This window comes from Pongo pygmaeus, chromosome 1, assembly GCF_028885625.2.
Source record: "Pongo pygmaeus isolate AG05252 chromosome 1, NHGRI_mPonPyg2-v2.0_pri, whole genome shotgun sequence".
NCBI classification, from domain to species: Eukaryota; Metazoa; Chordata; class Mammalia; order Primates; family Hominidae; genus Pongo; species Pongo pygmaeus.
In genome coordinates this window covers 129324906-129345876 of record NC_072373.2, presented here as the reverse complement: position 1 = coordinate 129345876, position 20971 = coordinate 129324906, and the positions used below count along the sequence as shown (strand labels likewise).

Here is a 20971-nt window from a genome sequence, read left to right as displayed (position 1 = left end):
AGCAAATGCAAAATAACTGAAATCATAACAAACAGTCTCTTGGACCACAGCACAATCAAATTAGAACTCAATATTAAGAAATTCACTCAAAACCACACAAGTACATGGAAATTGAACAACCTGCTCCTGAGTGACTTTTGGGTAAATAATGAAATTAAGGCAGAAATCAAGAAGTTCTTTGAAATGAATGAGGACAAAGACACAACATATGAGAATCTCTGGGATGCAGCTAAAGCAGTGTTAAGAGGGAAATTTATAGCACTAAATACCCATAGCATAAAGCTAGAAAGATGTCAAGTTAGCAACCTAATATCACAACTAAGAGAACTGGAGAATCAAGAGCAAACAAACCACAAAGCTAGCAGAAGGCAAGAAATAACCAAGATCAGAAGTAAACTGAAGGAGATACAGACATGAAAAATCTGTCCAAAGATCAATGAATACAGGAGGTGGTTTTTTGAAAAAAATTAATAAAATAAATAGACCGCTAGGTAGAAAAATAAAGAAGAAAAGAGAGAAAATTCAAGTAAACACAATCAGAAATGATAAAGGGGATATTACCACTGACTCTGCAGACATACAAACAACCATCAGAGAATACTATAAACACCTTTATGCACATAAACTAGAAAATCTAGAAAAAAATGAATAAATTCCTGGACACATACAACCTTCCAAGACTGAACTAGGAAGAAATTGAATCCCTGAATGGACCAATAATGAGTTTTGAAACTGAGGCAGTAACAAATAGCCTATCAATGAAAAAAACCAAGGACCAGATAGATTCACAACTGAATTCTACTAGAGGTAAAAAGGAGACCTGGCACCTTTCTACTAAACCTATTCCAAAAGATTGAAAAGGAAGGACTCCTCCCTAACTCATTCTATGAGGCCAGCATCACCCTGATACCAAAACCTGGCAGAGATACAACAACAACAAAATTTCAGGCCAATATCCTTGATTAACATCAATGCAACAATGCTGAACAAAATATTGGCAAACTGAATTCAGCAGCATATCAAAAAGCTTATCTACCAGAATCAAGTGGCCTTCATCCCGAGGATGCAAGACAGGTTTAATATGTGCAACTCAATCAATGTGATTCCTCACATAAACAGTGCTAAATACAAAAACTACATGATTATCTCAATAGATGCAGCAAAGGCTTTCAATAAAATTCAACATCCTTCGTCTTAAAAACTCTCAATAAAGTAGGTATTTAAGGAACGTACCCCAAATTAATAATAGCCATCTATGACAAACCCACAGCCAATATCATACCAAATGGGCAAAAGCTGGAGGCATTCACCTTGAAAACCGGCACAAGATAAGTTTGCCCTCTCTCACCGATTCAACATAGTATTGGAAGTTCTGGTCAGGGAAATCAGGCAAGAGAAATAAATAAAGGATATTAAAATAGGAATAGACGAAGTCAAACTATCTTTGTTTGCAGATGACATCCTGTATCTAGAAAACCCCATCATCTCAGCCTAAAAGCTTCTTAAGCTGATAAGCAACTTCAGCAGTCTCCAAATATAAAATCAATGTACAAAAATTGTTAGCATTCCTATACACCAACAATAGGCAAGCCAAGAGCCAAATCATGAATGAACTCCCATTCACAATTGCCACAAAAAAGAATAAAATACCCAGAAATACAGCTAACAAAGGAAGTGATGGACCTCTATAAGGATAACTACAAACCAGTGCTCAAAGAAATCAGAGGACACACACACACACAAATAGAAAACAGTCCATGCTCATGGATAGGAAGAATCAGTATTGTGAAAATGGCCATACTGCCCAAAGCAATTTATAGATTCAATGCTATCCCCATGAAACTACCATTGATATTCTTCACAGAATTAAAAAAAAACTGTTTCAAAATTCATATGGAACCAAAAAAGAGCCTGAATAGCCAAGGCAATCCTAAGTAAAAGACCAAGGCTGAAGGCATTACACTACCCGACTTCAAACTATACTACACCTATATACTTCCATTTCTGGCCCATCCTCTTTCTTTCTGTGGTGATAGTGCTCATGCAAACATGGCGAACATTTCTAAGACCCACCGGACTTCCTGTAAAAAGTGTGGCAGGCACCAATCTCACAAAGTAATGCAGTGCAAGAAGGGCAAGGATTCTCTGTATGCCCAGGAAAAGTGGTATTATGACAGGAAGCGGAGTGGCTATGGTGGGCAGACTAAGCTGATTTTCCAGAAAAAGGCTAAAACTACAAAGAAGATTGTGCTAAGGCTTGAGTGTGTTCAGCCCAACTGCAGATCTAAGAGAATACTGGCTACTAAAAGATGCAAACATTTTGAACTATGAGGAGATAAAAAGAGAAAGGACCAAGTGATCCAGTTCTAAGTATCACTTTTTGTTTTATTATGAAGGTGATAAAATCTTGAGTTTATGTTAAAAAGAAAAAAAAAAAAACCTATACTGCTGGGCTACAGTAACCAAAACAGCAGAATACTGGTACAAGAACAGACACATAGACCAATGGAACAGAATAGAGAACTTAAATATAGGACTACACACTTATAACTATCTGATCTTTGACAAACCTGACAAAACAAGCAATGGGGAAAAGATTCCCTATTTAATAAATGCTGCTGGAAGAACTGGCTAGCCATGTGTAGAAAATTTGAGCTGGACCCCTTCCTTACAACATCCTTGACAAAAATCAAGTCAAGATGAATTAAAGACTTACGTGTAAAACCTCAAACTATAACAATCCTAGAAGAAAACCTAGGCAATACCATTCAGGACTTAGGCATGGGCAAAGATTCCATGACAAAGATGCCAAAAGCAATTGCAACAAAAGTAAACATTGACAAATGGAATCTAATTAAACTAAAGAGGCCACATGTGGTGGCTCACACCTGTAATCCCAGCACTTTGGGAGACCAAGGCAGGCAGATCATCTGAGGTCTGAGTTCAAGATTATGTGAGTTCAAGATCAGCCCGGCCAACATGGTGAAACCCCATCGGTACCAAAAATATAAAAATTAGACAGGCATGTTGGCATGCGCCTGTAGTCCCAGATACTTGGGAGGCTCAGGCACAAGAATCACTTGAACAGAGGAGGCAGAGGATGCAATGAGCCAAGATCGTGCCACTGCACTCCAGCCTGGGTGACAGAGCAAGACTTCATCTAAATAAATAAATGAATGAATAAATAAACAAACAAACTAAAGAGCTTCTGCACAGCAAAATAAACTATCAACAAAGTAAACAGACAACCTATAGAATGGGAGAAAGTTTTTGCAATCTATCTGTCTGACAAATGTCTAATATCTAGCATCTATAAGGAACTTAAATTTACAAGAAAAAAACAAACAACCCCATTAGCAAGTGGGCAAAGGACATGAACAGATACTTCTCCAAAGAAGACACACATGTGGCCAAAAAACATATGAGAAAAAGCTCAACATCACTGATCATTAAATAAATGCAAATCAAAACCACAATGAGATAGTATTTTACACCAGTCAGAATGACTACTGTTAAAAAGTCAAAAAACAACAGGTGCTGGTGAAGTTGGGAGAAAAAGGAATGTTTTTACACTGCTGATGAGGGTGCAAACTAGTTCAGCCATCATGGAAGACAGTGTGGCAATTCCTCAAAGACCTAGAGGCAGAAATACCATTTGACCAAGCAATCCCATTACTGGGTATATACCCAAAGGAATATAAATCATTCTACTATAAAGATGCATGCACATGTATGTTCATTGCAGCATTATTCGTAACAGCAAAGACATGGAATCAACCTGAATGTCCATCAATGATAGGCTAGACACAGAAAATGTGGTACATATACACACGGAATACTATGCAGCCATAAAAAGGAACAAGATCATGTCCTTTGCAGGGACATGGATGGAGCTGGAGGCCATTATCCTTAGCAAACTAACACAGGAAGAGAAAACCAAATATGACATGTTCTCACTTATAAGTGGGAGCTAAATGATGAGAACACATGGACACATGGCAGAGAACAACACACACTGGGGCCTACTGGAGGGCGTTGCGGGGGCGACAGGGGGGAGGATCAGGAAGAATAGTTAATGGATGCTGGGCTTAATAATTGGGTGATGGGATGATCTGTGCAGCAAACCATCATGGCACATGTTTACCTATGTAACAAACCTGCACATCCCGCACATGTACTCATAACCTTAAAATAAAAGTTGGAAATAAAAATAAGAATATAGCAAGCAGTTATTTTGATATTTTACAGTTAATTTGTTTAATATCTACATATGTTGAACATCTACCAAGTGCCAGTATTGGGTATAAAAGGCAGACCCTACCCTCATGGAGCTTACAGGCTAGTGAGTGATTCAGACAAATGAATGCGTAAGTATTATGTACTCAGATAAGTACCAGGCGTTTGATAAATGGTGTGTTACTGTGTACAAATGACAACTGATCTTAGCCCGTGTCTTCATCTAAGATAGTAACCATCTCATATGATTGCTGTGAGGATTAAATAAGGTTATGAATTTCAACTCTTTTTACATTGTGTAGAAAGTAGCAAGCCCTCAATGTGTAAGTAGTCACAGATGTAGACAGTGGCTAATGTAGCACAGGATGTTGTGAGAGTACATAGAAGGGTTGCATTGGTCAACCTGAGGGCAGAGCCTCCAAAAAGTCCTCTTTGAGGAGGTGGCTGCTAATGTAAGACCTAAATGATGACTGGGAAACAGCCAGGAGAGAGCGCAGAAGATTCCCTCGAGAGAAAGTGGTGGTATAAGGGTGCAGAAGTGAGAGACAATTGACAGTAGTTCAGTCTGGCTGAACAGCAGAATTCCAGCAGGGGAGTGTTAACAGATGAGGCTGGGTAGATGAAGTATGTTAATTAACTAGCACTGGGGACATCTGCTGATTTCCATGGTATGAATTTCAGCTACCAACAATTTAACAATCGGGTCACAAAATTCCTCCTCTTAAAAATCACCTCTGTGGCAGGTGCAAGTGACCTCCAAGATACCCTAGTTACTGGGTTAAGAATTTGGATTGACTCCTCATGCCTGTAATCCCAGCACTTTGGGAGGCCAAGGCAGGCGGATCACGAGTCAGGAGATCGAGACCATCCTGGCTAACACGGTGAAACCCCGTCTCTACTAAAAATACAAAAAAATTAGCCAGGTGTGGTGGTGGGCACCTGTAGTCCCAGCTACTTGGGAGGCTGAGGCAGGAGAATGGCGTGAACCTGGGAGGCGGAGCTTGCAGTGAGCCGAGATCGCGCCACTGCACTCCAGCCTGGGCGACAGAGCGAGACTCTGTCTCAAAACTCTAGGGCAATGGATAGTCATGCTTTTAGCCAGGGAGACAGGGAATCCAATCAGTTTTGGAAGGATCACTCTGGCTTTAGTGAGGAGGAGACAGGGCAAGTCTGGAGACAGTAATCTAGGCCAGAAATTAAAATAAACTTAGTGAAGGTAGTGGCAGTTGTTGGAGAAGAAATTCGACTTAGAAGATATTAGAGCCAATAGATGATTTGTAAGATGTGAAGACTTAGGTAGGGGGCACATCCAAGAAGTGAGTCTGGGTTTCAAACTTGGGCAACAGGGTGGATGATGGCACCATTCTCTAAGAGCAAGAACTCAGATAGTAGGAAATGTTTGGAAGGAGGCACACTAATTTACACATTTGAACTTACTGAGTTTAGTGCCTCATCCAAGTGCTGATCTCCAAGAGGCAGCTGGCTGGATAGATACAGAGATTTGAAAATCAACTGCATATAGATGGTAAGCCTGAGATCACAGGAAGAACCTAGAAGAGAAGCCTAAGTACACCCCTGTTTAGGGGATTTTGCCAACAAAAGGAGCATAAAAAGGAGGAAGAGGAGTGGCTGCATTGCTGGGTTGAGAAACAGAAGAGATGGTGGCATGGAGCTAGTCTTCTAGCTCTAGCGAGCCTTTTAAGGAAGGAATAATTGGTGACACTAAACATCTATGACAAGTGAATGAAGACTAAAAAGTGACTATGGATTCAAGTAGGAGGTTGCAAGTTGTGCCCTTGGTAAGACCAGATTTAGTGAATTCCAATTGCAGGAGGTCAATTGGAAGTTGGGTTATAAACATAAAGTGACAAAGTGGTGAAATAAATGTAGGAGATGCAAAAAGTACAGCTGGCTGATCCAGGGAAGGAAAGACAATAGGGTGTTGAGTGCAGAAGACATGGGGAACTAGGAAGAGCATATTGTTTGTGTGTTAGATTCATGTGGAAAGGCAGAGACGTCTTAAAATGCTGAATTACTTAACAAATGCTTATGTAATACCTGCAAATGGGCTGGCACTGTTCTAAATGCTTTACACATGTTCACTGATTTAATCCTCATAAAGAGAGATATTCTTATTGTCTCCATTTTACAGATAAAAAAAGTACCGTATAGCCATGCAGCTAGGAAAGAGTGGTGTCAGCATCTGTCTCTAGGCTACCTGGCTCCAGAGTCTGTGCTGTTAACCATTACCCACTGGGTCCACTCATGTTGTTCCACCAACTATGCTGATGGGAAGGGGTCTTCCGTGGAGAAGAGGATGAAGGTACAAGAGGGGGAGAAAAACCAGTAGGATAAGTGGTGGGAGGGGAATAAGATCAAGAGAACAAGTGGAGAGGTTAACCCTAGACAGGGAGGAATATTGAAATGGGAGGAAAAGAGGATTGAAAGAAAAGGTCGAACCATAGGTAAATGTGTAAGTTTAGTGGCAAGAAATAGAAAAAATTTCACAAATGGTAAGGGAGAAATGGCCTGGAAGCAGAAGTAGGGAGTAAAGAAGATAGTGATCTAACCTTTTGATCCAAAGGTTTTATATGGAATGTGGGGAAAAGAGCAGCTTTCCCTTGAGACAGGGCTGCTGAGTGTTTCTGGGGGAGGCAGGATTCAATCAAGTCAAGGAGGGAAGGCTCAATGAAGAGGTCCAGGCTGTAGGGGGCTGGATCATGGGATGAGAGTTACAGAGGGCTCAGAGGGAAGATCTGGAAGGGAGGAGAGGAATGGGGATTGGGTTGAGAAGGAAGAGAATGGGATACCAGTCGGGCTTATGTCTTGGGTGGGGATCAAGGATAACAAGGTTTTTTCTACGGTGTTTGGTGAGTTTCCCTGGCTGAGAGAACACCAAGAAGTTGATCTCCTTGTTGGGGGCGTAGGTAAGTAAGTGGGTGAGGAGAGAAGAGAAGGAAGTGGTGGGGGGCAGAGATGGTTCAGTAGTCAGGGACTCCTGGAGGGGTTGCACTTCCAAATGAGCCATCAGTCTGCAAAATGGGAAGCCTTCAGCCTCTGACAGCAGTCACTGTGTTCTGGATCCATCTGTGAAAGCTCTTGGGAAAGGCTTGTAGGAAGGTTTATAATTCTTTGTGTGCTGAGAAAAGATTTTCCCCTCTGGCGTTCTTGGTCTCAATTGTGACAAGTCTTATAACATTATCTACCAATAGTATATTTCAATGGAGTAGGATGACCATATTGTCGCAATTGAGACCAAGACAAAGTTACAAGTGTTCAGGTAGCTGGTCATCTGGCTCCAGAGGGTCACTCTCAACCACACCACTATACTGCGCCCCACATATCTGCAGCACACATCAGAAAAAAGAAACATTGCCTTGTTATTAGAGAGAGATTACAAAAAAAGGAAAAATATCCCCCAAAAATCCATCCCTAAAACAGAAATGAGCAAAAGACCCAAATGGGCAATTAACAGAAAAAGAAATTTCAATGACCAATAAACATATGAAAAAAAGACTGAACCTCACTTAGAATTAATGAAATACTTCTTCATCTATTATATTTGCAAAGATGTAAATAAAAGTTAATACTACAGACTGTTAGCTACTTCTGATGGAATACTAAACAGCCATTAAAAGTATGAAGTAGAACTACATATTCTGCCGTGGAAAATCTCATTATATTGTAAGGAAGAAAAAACTGAAGGTACAGAACAATATACTTTGTAAAATACTGTTTACAAAAAGTATAGGCTCTGTATATGCATAAGTGAGCTTGTAAAGGGTCATAAAATTTGGGGAAGAATATAGACGAAATCATTATCATATCTAACTGGAGAGTGGGATAGGGAGTCTAAGGGAATACAGACCATGAGGAGGAATGGTAACTCTTTTATAATGTTTTATTATGGAAAATTACAAACATACACAAGGTGGAAAGATTGATATATTGACCTTTCTCCCATTTACTTATCACTTAAGTTCAACAGTAACTAATATTACTTGATTATGCTATCCTTTTCTTCTGTTTGAAAAAACATTTACCACTTACATGTCTTATTTTTATACTTAAAAAAACCCGACATAATGAAAGTAACATTTCCCTGTGCCCTTACAACCACAGTTTGCTAGCTTAACCTTTAGTGCCTGCAAGAAAGTTCAGGGATGAGGGGTCTACAGAGTGTTAGCCACTTTGCTCTTGAACTCATGTCACCTGTGTAGCCAGAGGGACAGCAAACCTTATCCAGCTACAATCAACAATACTTAATTTAGAGAGTAACTTCAAAGGAAGATTGCTCACTCTGTAAGGGAGAGTTTAATATGCTTACCACTCACACCCTCACCCCCCAGTCCATGTTTTTATAAAGGGACAACTTGATTTATCCTGCAGGAATGTTTTCATCTCTGTATTAAGGTTTACTCCATTTCCCAGCAGAGCTCAAAGCTAAGAAAACAGTGCCTTCCTCCGCTTCAAACTGATGAGTCTTGGGCAGCTGCAGTTGTTGCCAAATGTTACCCTTGGTCACAGAGGCATGACGGATGCCTCATGCTAGAAGTTCAGGGGAGTTTGGAAAAATATGGAAATTCCCAGGCACTATTTGGGGGCACAGTGCCAAAGTCTGAAGACTGAAAATGAGAATATCTGCCTCCCAGGTGCATTCATTGATTTACTCACCCATCATTCATTCCAATATCGTACCCTTGGCCAGACTTTGTGCTAGAGTCAGGATTACCAAGTTGAGCAGCACAAGGCCCCTGACCTTCTGGAGCTTATGAAATCTGTAATGAAGCTTAGCAGTTTGCTTTGCTTCCTCTGCCAGAATTATTCTTTCCTATCTTGTCCACCTAGTCTTACTCATCCTTCAGAATTTAGCTCATGAGGCGCCATCTCCTATGAAAGACATTTACAATTTACTGTTTCCTCTGCTAAGAACACCCCTTCTGTCTTGTCCACCTGTGATTACTCACCCTGCAAAGCCAGTCTTCATCCCTATAACCCTGCCTGACCCCTCAGATCCAAGTTAGTTACTGTGCTTAGCAGATTGCATTACTTACTCTGACATGCTTGCCTCCCTTTAAAGCCCAGCCTTTGCTTCACCATTTCCCATGCAGCATGTGGCACATATTTATATTTGTTGAGTTAATGTGTAAAGTAGTGTAACAGCATAATTTCTCTTGATTTTGTGCCACTTAGACTCTCGTAAGTGCCTCCAAAGATAATCTTTTTGGCCATTAGCCCTTCTACAGCTGCTCCTCCTTCTTTCTGCATTCTACAAAAGCACGGATCATTTTATTTGAGGCTCTAAATAACAAGAGCAGATGAATGTCTCAGTCCCAGCCCTAAGCAGCTAAAATTTATTGCTTGTCCTTTTGAATAGATATTGGTATTAATTTTGAAACCCTTGCTTGATCCCTTCCACTTTAAATATTTTAAGTATAAGAAGAATTATAACTTACAACTATGAAGATGATATCAATATCCTGCTGCAAAGTCTGGGTGGCATGAAGGTCATTGGAAGGCTTTTGTATAACTGCAGAACTTCAAAAACAGCTGACTAACATACCAGGCAAAAAATCATATCATAATGAATAAACATTAGACAAGAACCAGGGGACCTGGCTTCTACTTCCTTTTGAGGCCTTCATTTTTGCAACAACAAAAAAGGAATAAATTAATGTTCGAGTGATTTTGTGATTTCTAGGGTCCCTCTTGGCTTTAAGCTTCTATGAGTCTATAATCCAGGAAGCAAATATTTTCTGTAAATTGAAACGAAATTCTGTTATCTAGTCTCATCTTCTCTCATCAGCCAAAGGAGTATCTTTCCTATAAATAGTCATTAAAACATTGGAGAATGTTGTAACATTTTTCTTTGTGTTAGTAATCCTTTCTGTGAATTGAGACACTTACAGGTAACGAGCAAGGAAAAAAAGTTCCCACTGGGAAATTGACTTCCAAAGAAAATTCCAACATCCATTGTTTCTCTTGATATCTTTTTGGCAAAGATATCTTAATTCTCACTGCCAGAAATAAAGATGTTCTTTGAAACCAATGAGAACCAAGACACAACATACCAGAATCTCTGGGATGCATTCAAAGCAGTGTGTAGAGGGAAATTTATAGCACTAAATGCCCACAAGAGAAAGCAGGAAAGATCCAAAATTGACACCCTAACATCACAATTAAAAGAACTAGAAAAGCAAGAGCAAACAAATTCAAAAGCTAGCAGAAGGCAAGAAATAACTAAAATCAGAGCAGAACTGAAGGAAATAGAGACACAAAAAACCCTTCAAAAAATAAATGAATCCAGGAGCTGGTTTTTTGAAAGGATCAACAAAATTGATAGACCGCTAGCAAGATTAATAAAGAAAAAAAGAGAGAAGAATCAAATAGAAGCAATAAAAAATGATAAAGGGGATATCACCACTGATCCCACAGAAATACAAACTACCATCAGAGAATACTACAAACACCTCTATGCAAATAAACTAGAAAATCTAGAAGAAATGGATAAATTCCTCAACACATACACCCTCCCAAGACTAAACCAGGAAGAAGTTGAATCTCTGAATAGACCAATAACAGGAGCTGAAATTGTGGCAATAATCAATAGCTTACCAACCAAAAAAAGTCCAGGTCCAGATGGATTCACAGCCGAATTCTACCAGAGGTACAAGGAGGAGCTGGTACCATTCCTTCTGAAACTATTCCAATCAATAGAAAAAGAGGGAATCCTCCCTAACTCATTTTATGAGGCCAGCATCATCCTGATACCAAAGCCTGGCAGAGACACAACAAAAAAAGAGAATTTTAGACCAATATCCTTAATGAACATTGATGCAAAAATCCTCAATAAAATACTGGCAAACAGAATCCAGCAGCACATCAAAAAGCTTATCCACCATGATCAAGTGGGCTTCATCCCTGGGATGCAAGGCTGGTTCAATATACGCAAATCAATAAATGTAATCCAGCATATAAACAGAACCAAAGACAAAAACCACATGATTATCTCAATAGATGCAGAAAAGACCTTTGACAAAATTCAACAACCCTTCATGCTAAAAACTCTCAATAAATTAGGAATTGATGGGACGTATCTCAAAATAATAAGAGCTATTTATGACAAACCCACAGCCAATATCATACTGAATGGGCAAAAACTGGAAGCATTCCCTTTGAAAACTGGCACAAGACAGGGATGCCCTCTCTCACCACTTCTATTCAACATAGTGTTGGAAGTTCTGGCCAGGGCAATTAGGCAGGAGAAGGAAATCAAGGGTATTCAATTAGGAAAAGAGGAAGTCAAATTGTCCCTGTTTGCAGATGACATGATAGTATATCTAGAAAACCCCATTGTCTCAGCCCAAAATCTCCTTAAGCTGATAAGCAACTTCAGCAAAGTCTCAGGATACAAAATCAATGTGCAAAAATCACAAGCATTCTTATACATCAATAACAGACAAACAGAGAGCCAAATCATGAGTGAACTCCCATTCACAATTGCTTCAAAGAGAATAAAATACCTAGGAATCCAACTTACAAGGGATGTGAAAGACCTCTTCAAGGAGAACTACAAACCACTGCTCAAGGAAATAAAAGAGGATACAAACAAATGGAAGAACATTCCATGCTCATGGGTAGGAAGAATCAATATCCTGAAAATGGCCATCCTTCCCAAGGTAATTTACAGATTCAATGCCATCCCCATCAAGCTACCAATGACTTTCTTCACAGAATTGGAAAAAACTACTTTAAAGTTCATATGGAACCAAAAAAGAGCCCGCATCGCCAAGTCAATCCTAAGCCAAAAGAACAAAGCTGGAGGCATCACACTACCTGACTTCAAACTATACTACAAGGCTACAGTAACCAAAACAGCATGGTACTGGTACCAAAACAGAGATATAGATCAATGGAACAGAACAGAGCCGTCAGAAATAATGCCACATATCTACAACTATCTGATCTTTGACAAACCTGACAAAAACAAGAAATGGGGAAAGGATTCCCTATTTAATAAATGGTGATGGGAAAACTGGTTAGCCATATGTAGAAAGCTGAAACTGGATCCCTTCCTTACACCTTATACAAAAATCAATTCAAGATGGATTAAAGACTTAAATGTTAGACCTAAAACCATAAAAACCCTAGAAGAAAACCTAGGCATTACCATTCAGGACATAGGCATGGGCAAGGACTTCATGTCTAAAACACCAAAAGCAATGGCAACAAAAGCCAAAATTGACAAATGGGATCTAATTAAACTCAAGAGCTTCTGCACAGCAAAAGAAACTACCATCAGAGTGAACAGGCAACCTACAAAATGGGAGAAAATTTTCGCAACCTACTCATCTGACAAAGGGCTAATATCCAGAATCTACAATGAACTCAAACAAATTTACAAGAAAAAAACAAACAACCCCATCAAAAAGTGGGTGAAGGACATGAACAGACACTTCTCAAAAGAAGACATTTATGCAGCCAAAAAACACATGAAAAAATGCTCATCGTCACTGGCCATCAGAGAAATGCAAATCAAAACCACAATGAGATACCATCTCACACCAGTTAGAATGGCAATCATTAAAAAGTCAGGAAACAACAGGTGCTGGAGAGGATGTGGAGAAATAGGAACACTTTTACACTGTTGGTGGGACTGTAAACTAGTTCAACCCGTGTGGAAGTCAGTGTGGTGATTCCTCAGGGATCTAGAACTAGAAATTCCATTCGACCCAGCCATCCCATTACTGGGTATATACCCAAAGGACTATAAATCATGCTGCTATAAAGACACATGCACACGTATGTTTATTGCCGCATTATTCACAATAGCAAAGACTTGGAACCAACCCAAATGTCCAACAATGATAGACTGGATTAAGAAAATGTGGCACATATACACCATGGAATACTATGCAGCCATAAAAAATGATGAGTTCACGTCCTTTGTAGGGACATGGATGAAATTGGAAATCATCATTCTCAGTAAACTATCGCAAGAACAAAAAACCAAACACCGCATATTCTCACTCATAGGTGGGAATTGAACAATGAGAACACATGGACACAGGAAGGGGAACATCACACTCTGGGGACTGTTGTGGGGTGGGGGGAGGGGGGAGGGATAGAATTGGGAGATATACCTAATGCTAGATGACGAGTTGGTGGGTGCAGCGCACCAGCATGGCACATGTATACATATGTAACTTACCTGCACATTGCACACATGTACCATAAAACCTAAAGTATAATAATAATAATAATAATAATAATAATAATAATAAAATAAAAAAAAAATTCTCACTGCCATTGCAAATTTTGAATTTAATTCAATGGGTGAGGAGACTCCATCCTTATTTACAATTCCCTTGCTGATGGATCCCTTATGGGTGGGAGACCAGGCTCTCTGGAGCCAGCCTTGGCACCTGAGTCTCTGGATGTGGCAGTCCAAAAGGCTCCTGTCACCTTTCCTGTCAGTATTACTTTCTTCTGCAGCTACAGGACTGCCACAGGACTTCTCCATAGTACAGCTTGTTTAATATGCAGTTCAAATTTCCATTTAACATCAATGATTCTGCAAAAAGAAATCAAGTAATTTTGATTGATAATTATCCTCCCAATTCAAATTTCCATCAAATAACAAAGGCAGAGAGGTAAGAAGTGGCTCCAACCAAAAGAAAATTAGAACAGTAACTGCTAATAATTATCATGTGCTTACTCTATACTAAGTTTTATCTCATTTATTCCTCACGTAACAGTAGGTATTATTATGTGCCCCATTTTATAGAAGTAATTGAGGTTTATGGAAGTTAGTATCTAGTCTAAGATTTCACATTCTACCAAACTGAAATTCAGATGTGGAATATCTGACTCCACAGTCTACACATATAATCCCTCTGAGATCCTGCTTCTCAAGAATTGTATATGTATGCTATTAGAATGAGAGATATATAAGGTCTTTAATGGATTCCAAAATGGTAATAGAAGCTAATTGTTGACTTTCCTCCTGAGTTATCCACAAAAGAAGTTTTGGATAATACAGCAATCTAAGTCTTTACAAAATAAAGGAAAAGCTTAAGAAATATCCACTGAGTAAGATTTCAGGAACGACTAATGAGTTGTATTCATTAGGGTAAGTGACATCAGCTGCTATAACAAGTGCACTCATATCTCGTGGCTTAGCACAACAAACATGTATTTCTCACAGTTCAATGTGGTCAGTTGGTGGGCTCTGCTTTAACGTCATTCAAGACAGGGTTGGGACTAGTGTGACATAAGTCAGACAAAATTTTAGGGGGTGCCAAAGATCTTAGTTGTCAAGACAAATAATATTTTAATACAATATTTTGAGACTCAAAGTTAATGCAAAAAATCCATACTGAACAAAGTATCAAAATTTTAAATAAAGACAAGATCCAGCAGGGCTGGATTAAGAGTGAGGTAAGTGAGATTGAGTTGTGCTGGCTAATTACAGCCTAATTTAAAAAATCTAACTAAAAGTAGAATGACCTGTATTCAGAAAATGTGCAAAACAAAAGCATGGATTATTGTCCTCTCCTACCATGCCTAGACCCATGGTAAAGGGGAAGAAAAGGAGGGTTCCTAGACCAGCAGGGGAACAAATGTTACATTTTCCCATCATTCCAAGAGATGGAGCACAAGGATGTAGGGACCGAATTAGCTTTGCTTTGGCAACCATAGGATCCTAAAGAACTGGGTTTGCTCATTCAGACACAGAGAAACAGTTATTCCATTAGCAGTCCTAGGTCAGCAGCTGCCCTGGAAAAATAACCACAAACAGTCTTTTGTTTAAGGGGCTACCTGAGATAGTTGTTCTCATGGAAGTCAGCCAGACTGCTTGTGTATGAGGTATCTTGTAACTATTTTAAATTATATTGCCCAAAACTAACTGTTATCTTACATTTCAAATCATATTTATGCCTAATTATAAACTCTTACATTACAGATGAGTTGCATCAAGCTACTTTTAATACAAGACCAACAGACTTCAATTAATTTAAACCATTGTCTTGTAGTCATAGAGAGAAAATTTTATTATATAGTGGCAGGTGCAGTTGAGCTCTGGACTCAAGAGAGAATCATCCTGGGCACCCCATCAGTACACATTTACTTAGACAGATCTTGCCTGGCAATCTTGACTAAAGTAGCACCCCACCAGTCACTACCACATATTTTTATTTTTTTATATTTTTATTTTCTTCATGGCACTTATTCACATTCTGACATTTTCTTATTTGTTCACTTGTTTATTGCCTGTTCCTCACCCTAAACCCATTGCATTGTAAATACCATGAAATCAGAGACCTTGTCTTTCTTGTTTGCCCCAGTACACAGAACAGTCCTGGCACACAGAAGGTGCTCAAAAAATGTTGGAATGAATACATAAATAAGTTGTAGTCAATTTATTGGTTCCATGTGGACTATTCTTTCTTCACAAAATTTCTGAAGTGATCAGCACATTAATACCCTCAGTTGATAGCTGTGTTTATTGTTATTGTGAGGGGTTACAAAATATCCCTGGACCAGTGAGTAGTAAGGAGCAATAATTACAGTACCATGTTCAGGATTTAGATACAAGAAATACTTTTTTATCCAATAAGGGAAACCCAATTTAGATTATTCCACTGTAATAAGTTACATATCTATAACTCCAGGTCAATAAACCTCATGTTTCAAAATGACCACATTTTCTAGGCCTTTCTATGATTCTTGATAGACAATGAACATGAAAAGGGTTCTGGAAAAGTGGCCCTGTGGTGGCAGCTTTTGTAGATGTTAAACATTCAATGTTAATGACTCATTTCATACACAAAAACACACACACTTAGGATAGATAGATAGATAGACATATACACGTATAGATATATGGGTATAGGTATAGACAGATAGATCTGTGTAAATTTCCTGACAATAACTAGAATGAACTAGCACATCATAACTCAACAGATGGCATTAACATTCACAACAGAATTCTTGCCCATCAGTTACTACATCATCAAGCATAAGCATCAACTAAAGGCTTAGAGTAATTTATGATCCAAGGTCAAGTAACTGCCACTGATTCAACATTTTATGAGCTATATTAAAATTTGTGCATTTTTTCAAACTGGGTATACTTTTAGATATTGGGTCATATTACTCTCTAGTAACAATGCTCATCATATGATATAATCAATTACAAGAATCCACAATAAAATCATGCTGTACCTATTCAGAGCCAACTCTACATTTTAATATTCTCTATATTTTAATATTGTAGCATTATATGCATTTTAACATAGCTAGTATCGATGTCTTATAATCAACATCTTATGAATATTTCTTTTTTAAATTTTCTTTATTTTATTTTATTTTTATTTATTTATTTTTTTGTTATACTTTAAGTTTTAGGGTACATGTGCACAACGTGCAGGTTCGTTACTTATGTATACATGTGCCATGTTGGTGTGCTGCACTCATTAACTCGTCATTTAACATTAAGTATATCTCCTAATGCTATCCCTCCCCCGCTCCCCCCACCCCACAACAGGCCCCGGTGTGTGATGTTCCCCTTCCTGTGTCCATGTGTTCTCATTGTTCAATTCCCACCTATGAGTGAGAACATGCGGTGTTTGGTTTTTTGTCCTTGCGATAGTTTGCTGAGAATGATGGTTTCCAGCTTCATCCATGTCTCTACAAAGGACATGAACTCATCATTTTTATGGCTGCATAGTATTCCATGGTGTATATGTGCCATGTTTTCTTAATCCAGTCTATCATTGTTGGACATTTGGGTTGGTCCCAAGTCTTTGCTATTGTGAATAGTGCCGCAATAAACATACATGTGCATGTGTCTTTATAGCAGCATGTTTTATAATCCTTTGGGTGTATACCCAGTAATGGGATGGCTGGGTCAAATGGTATTTTTAGTTCTAGATCCCTGAGGAATCACCACACTGACTTCCACAATGGTTGAACTACAGTCCCACCAACAGTGTAAAAGTGTTCCTATTTCTCCACATCCTCTCCAGCACTTGTTGTTTCCTGACTTTTTAATGATCATCATTCTAACTGGTGTGAGATGGTATCTCATTGTGGTTTTGATTTGCATTTCTCTGATGGCCAGTGATGATGACCATTTTTTCTTGTGTCTTTTGGCTGCATAAATGTCTTCTTTTGAGAAATGTCTGTTCATATCCTTCACTCACTTGTTGATGGGTTTTTTTTTTTTCTTGTAAATTTGTTTGAGTTCATTGTAGATTCTGGATATTAGCCCTTTGTCAGATGAGTAGATTGCAAAAATTTTCTCCCATTCTGTAGGTTGCCTGTTCACTCTGATGGTAGTTTCTTTTGCTGTGCAGAAGCTCTTTAGTTGATTAGATCCCATTTGTCTATTTTGGCTTTTGCTGCCATTGCTTTTGGTATTTTAGACATGAAGTCCTTGCCCATGCCTATGTCCTGAATGGTAACGCCTAGGTTTTCTTCTAGGGTTTTTGTGGTTTCAGGTCTAACATTTAAGTCTTTAATCCATCTTGAATTGATTTTTGTATAAGGTGTAAGGAAGGGATCCAGTTTCAGCTTTCTACATATGGCTAGCCAATTTTCCCAGCACCATTTATTAAATAGGGAATCCTTTCCTCATTTCTTGTTTTTGTCAGGTTTGTCAAAGATCAGATAGTTGTAGATATGCGGCATCATTTCTGAGGGCTCTGTTCTGTTCCATTGGTCTATATCACTGTTTTGGTACCAGTACCATGCTGTTTTGGTTACTGTAGCCTTGTGGTATAGTTTGAAGTCAGGTAACATGATGCCTCCAGCTTTGTTCTTTTGGCTTAGGATTGACTTGGCAATGCAGGCTCTTTTTTGGTTCCATATGAACTTTAAAGTAGTTTTTTCCAATTCTGTGAAGAAAGTCATTGTTAGCTTGATGGGGATGGCATTGAATCTATAAATTACCTTGGACAGTATGGCCATTTTCACAATATTGATTCTTCCTACCCATGAGCATGGAATGTTCTTCCATTTGTTTGTATCCTCTTTTATTTCAGTGAGCAGTAGTTTGTAGTTCTCCTTGAAGAGGTCCTTCACGTCCCTTGTAAGTTGAATTCCTAGGTATTTTATTCTCTTTGAAGCAATTGTGAATGGGAGTTCACTCATGATTTGGCTCTCTGTTTGTCTGTTATTGGTGTATAGGAATGTTTGTGATTTTTGCACATTGATTTTGTATCCTGAGCCTTTGCTGAAGTTGCTTATCAGCTTAAGGAGATTTAGGGCTGAGACAATGGGGTTTTCTAGATATAAAATCATGTCATCTGCAAACAGGAACAATTTGACTTTCTCTTTTCCTAATTGAATATCATTTATTTCCTTCTCCTGCCTGATTGTCCTGGCCAGAACTTCCAACACTATGTTGAATAGGAGTGGTGAGAAAGGGCATCCCTGTCTTGTGCCAGTTTTCAAAGGGAATGCTTCCAGTTTTTGCCCATTCAGTATGATATTGGCTGTGGATTTGTCATAAATAGCTCTTATTATTTTGAGATACGTCCCATCAATACCTAATTTATTGAGAGTTTTTAGCATGAAGGGTTGTTGAATTTTGTCAAAGGCCTTTTCTGCATCTATTGAGATAATCATGTGGTTTTTGTCTTTCGTTCTGTTTATATGCTGGATTACATTTATTGATTTGCGAATGTTGAACCAGCCTTGTATCCCAGGGATGAAGCTGACTTGATCATGGTGGATAAGCTTTCTGATGTGCTGCTGGATTCGGTTTGCCAGTATTTTATTGAAGATTTTTGCATTGATGTTCATCAGGGATATTGGTCTAAAATTCTCTTTTTTCATTGTGTCTCTGCCAGGCTTTGGTATCAGGATGATGCTGGCCTCATAAAATTAGTTAGAGAGGATTCCCTCTTTTTATATTGATTGGAATAGTTTCAGAAGGAATGGTACCAGCTCCTCCTTGTACATCTGGTAGAATTCGGCTGTGAATCTGTCTGGTCCTGGACTTTTTTTGGTTGGTAAGCTATTAAGTATTGCCTCAATTTCAGAGCCTGTTATTGGTCTATTCAGAGATTCAACTTCTTCCTGGTTTAATCTTGGAAGGGTGTATGTGTCGAGGAATTTATCCATTTCTTTTAGATTTTCTAGTTTATTTGTGTAGAGGTGTTTATAGTATTCTCTGATGGTAGTTTGTATTCCTGTGGGAGCGTTGGCGATATCCCCTTTATCATTTTTTATTGCGTCTATTTGATTCTTCTCTCTTTTCTTCTTTATTAGTCTTGCTAGTGGTCTGTCAATTTTGTTGATCTTTTCAAAAAACCAGCTCCTGGATTCATTTATTTTTTGAAGGGTTTTTTGTGTCTCTATTTCCTTCAATTCTGCTCTGATCTTAGTTATTTCTTGCCTTCTGCTAGCTTTTGAATGTGTTTGCTCTTGCTTCTCTAGTTCTTTTAATTGTGATGTTAGGGTGTCAATTTTAGCTCTTTCCTGCTTTCTTTTGTGGGCCTTTAGTGCTATAAATTTCCCTCTACACATTGCTTTGAATGTGTCCCAGAGATTCTGGTGTGTTCTGTCTTTGTTCTCGCTGGTTTCAAAGAACATCTTTATTTCTGCCTTCATTTCATTATGTACCCAGTAGTCAGTCATTCAGGAGCAGGTTGCTCAGTTTCCATGTAGTTGAGTGGTTTTGAGTGAGTTTCTTAATCCTGAGTCCTAGTTTGATTACATTGTGGTCTGAGAGACAGTTTTTTATTATTTCCATTCCTTTATATTTGCTGAGGAGTGCTTTACTTCCAACTATGTGGTCAATTTTGGAATTGGTGCGGTGTGGTGCTGAAAAGAATGTATATTCTGTTGATTTGGGGTGGAGAGTTCTGTAGATGTCTATTAGGTCTGCTTGGTGCAGAGCTGAGTTCAATTCCTGGATATCCTTGTTAACTTTCTGTCTCATGCATCTGTTTAATGTTGACAGTGGGGTGTTACAGTCTCCCATTATTATTATATGGGAGTTTAAGTCTCTTTGTAAGTCTCTAAGGACTTGCTTTATGAATCTGGGTGCTCCTGTATTGGGTGCATATATATTTAGGATAGTTAGCTCTTCTTGTTGAATTAATCCCTTTACCATTATGTGATGGCCTTCTTTGTCTCTTTTGATCTTTGTTGGTTTAAAGTCTGTTTTATCAGAGATAGGATTGCAACCCCTGCCTTTTTTTTTCCATTTTCTTGGTAGATCTTCCTCCATCCTTTTATTTTGAGCCTTTGTGTGTCTCTGCACATGAGATGGGTTTCCTGAATACAGCACACTGATGGGTCTTGACTCTTTATCCAATTTGCCAGTCTGCATCTTTTAATTGGAGGACTTAGCCCATTTACATTTAAGGTTAATATTGTTATGTGTGAATTTGATCCTGTCATTATGATGTTAGCCGCTTATTTTGCTCTTTAGTTGATGCAGTTTCTTCGTAGCATCAATGGTCTTTACAATTTGGCATGTTTTTGCAGTGGCTGGTAGTGGTTTTTCCTTTCCATATTTAGTGCTTCCTTCAGGAGCTCTTTTAGGGCAGGCCTGGTGGTGACAAAATCTCTCAGCATTTGCTTGTCTGTAAATGATTTTATTTCTCCTTCACTTATGAAGCTTAGTTTGGCTGGATATGAAATTCTGGGTTGAAAATTCTTTTCTTTAAGAATGTTGAATATTGGCTCCCACTCTCTTCTGGCTTGTAGAGTTTCTGCC

At 38.7% G+C, this 20971-nt stretch overlaps 1 protein-coding gene across 1 annotated transcript; it reads left to right on the top strand.

Moving 5' to 3' along the window:
• Positions 1 to 2049: 2049 nt before the first annotated feature.
• LOC129030008 (large ribosomal subunit protein eL42-like) lies at positions 2050 to 2331 on the top strand. Its single transcript, XM_054474793.1, has one exon. The coding sequence runs from the start codon at positions 2050 to 2052 to the stop codon at positions 2329 to 2331; it is 282 nt and encodes a 93-aa protein (XP_054330768.1).
• The last annotated feature ends 18640 nt before the right edge of the window (positions 2332 to 20971 follow it).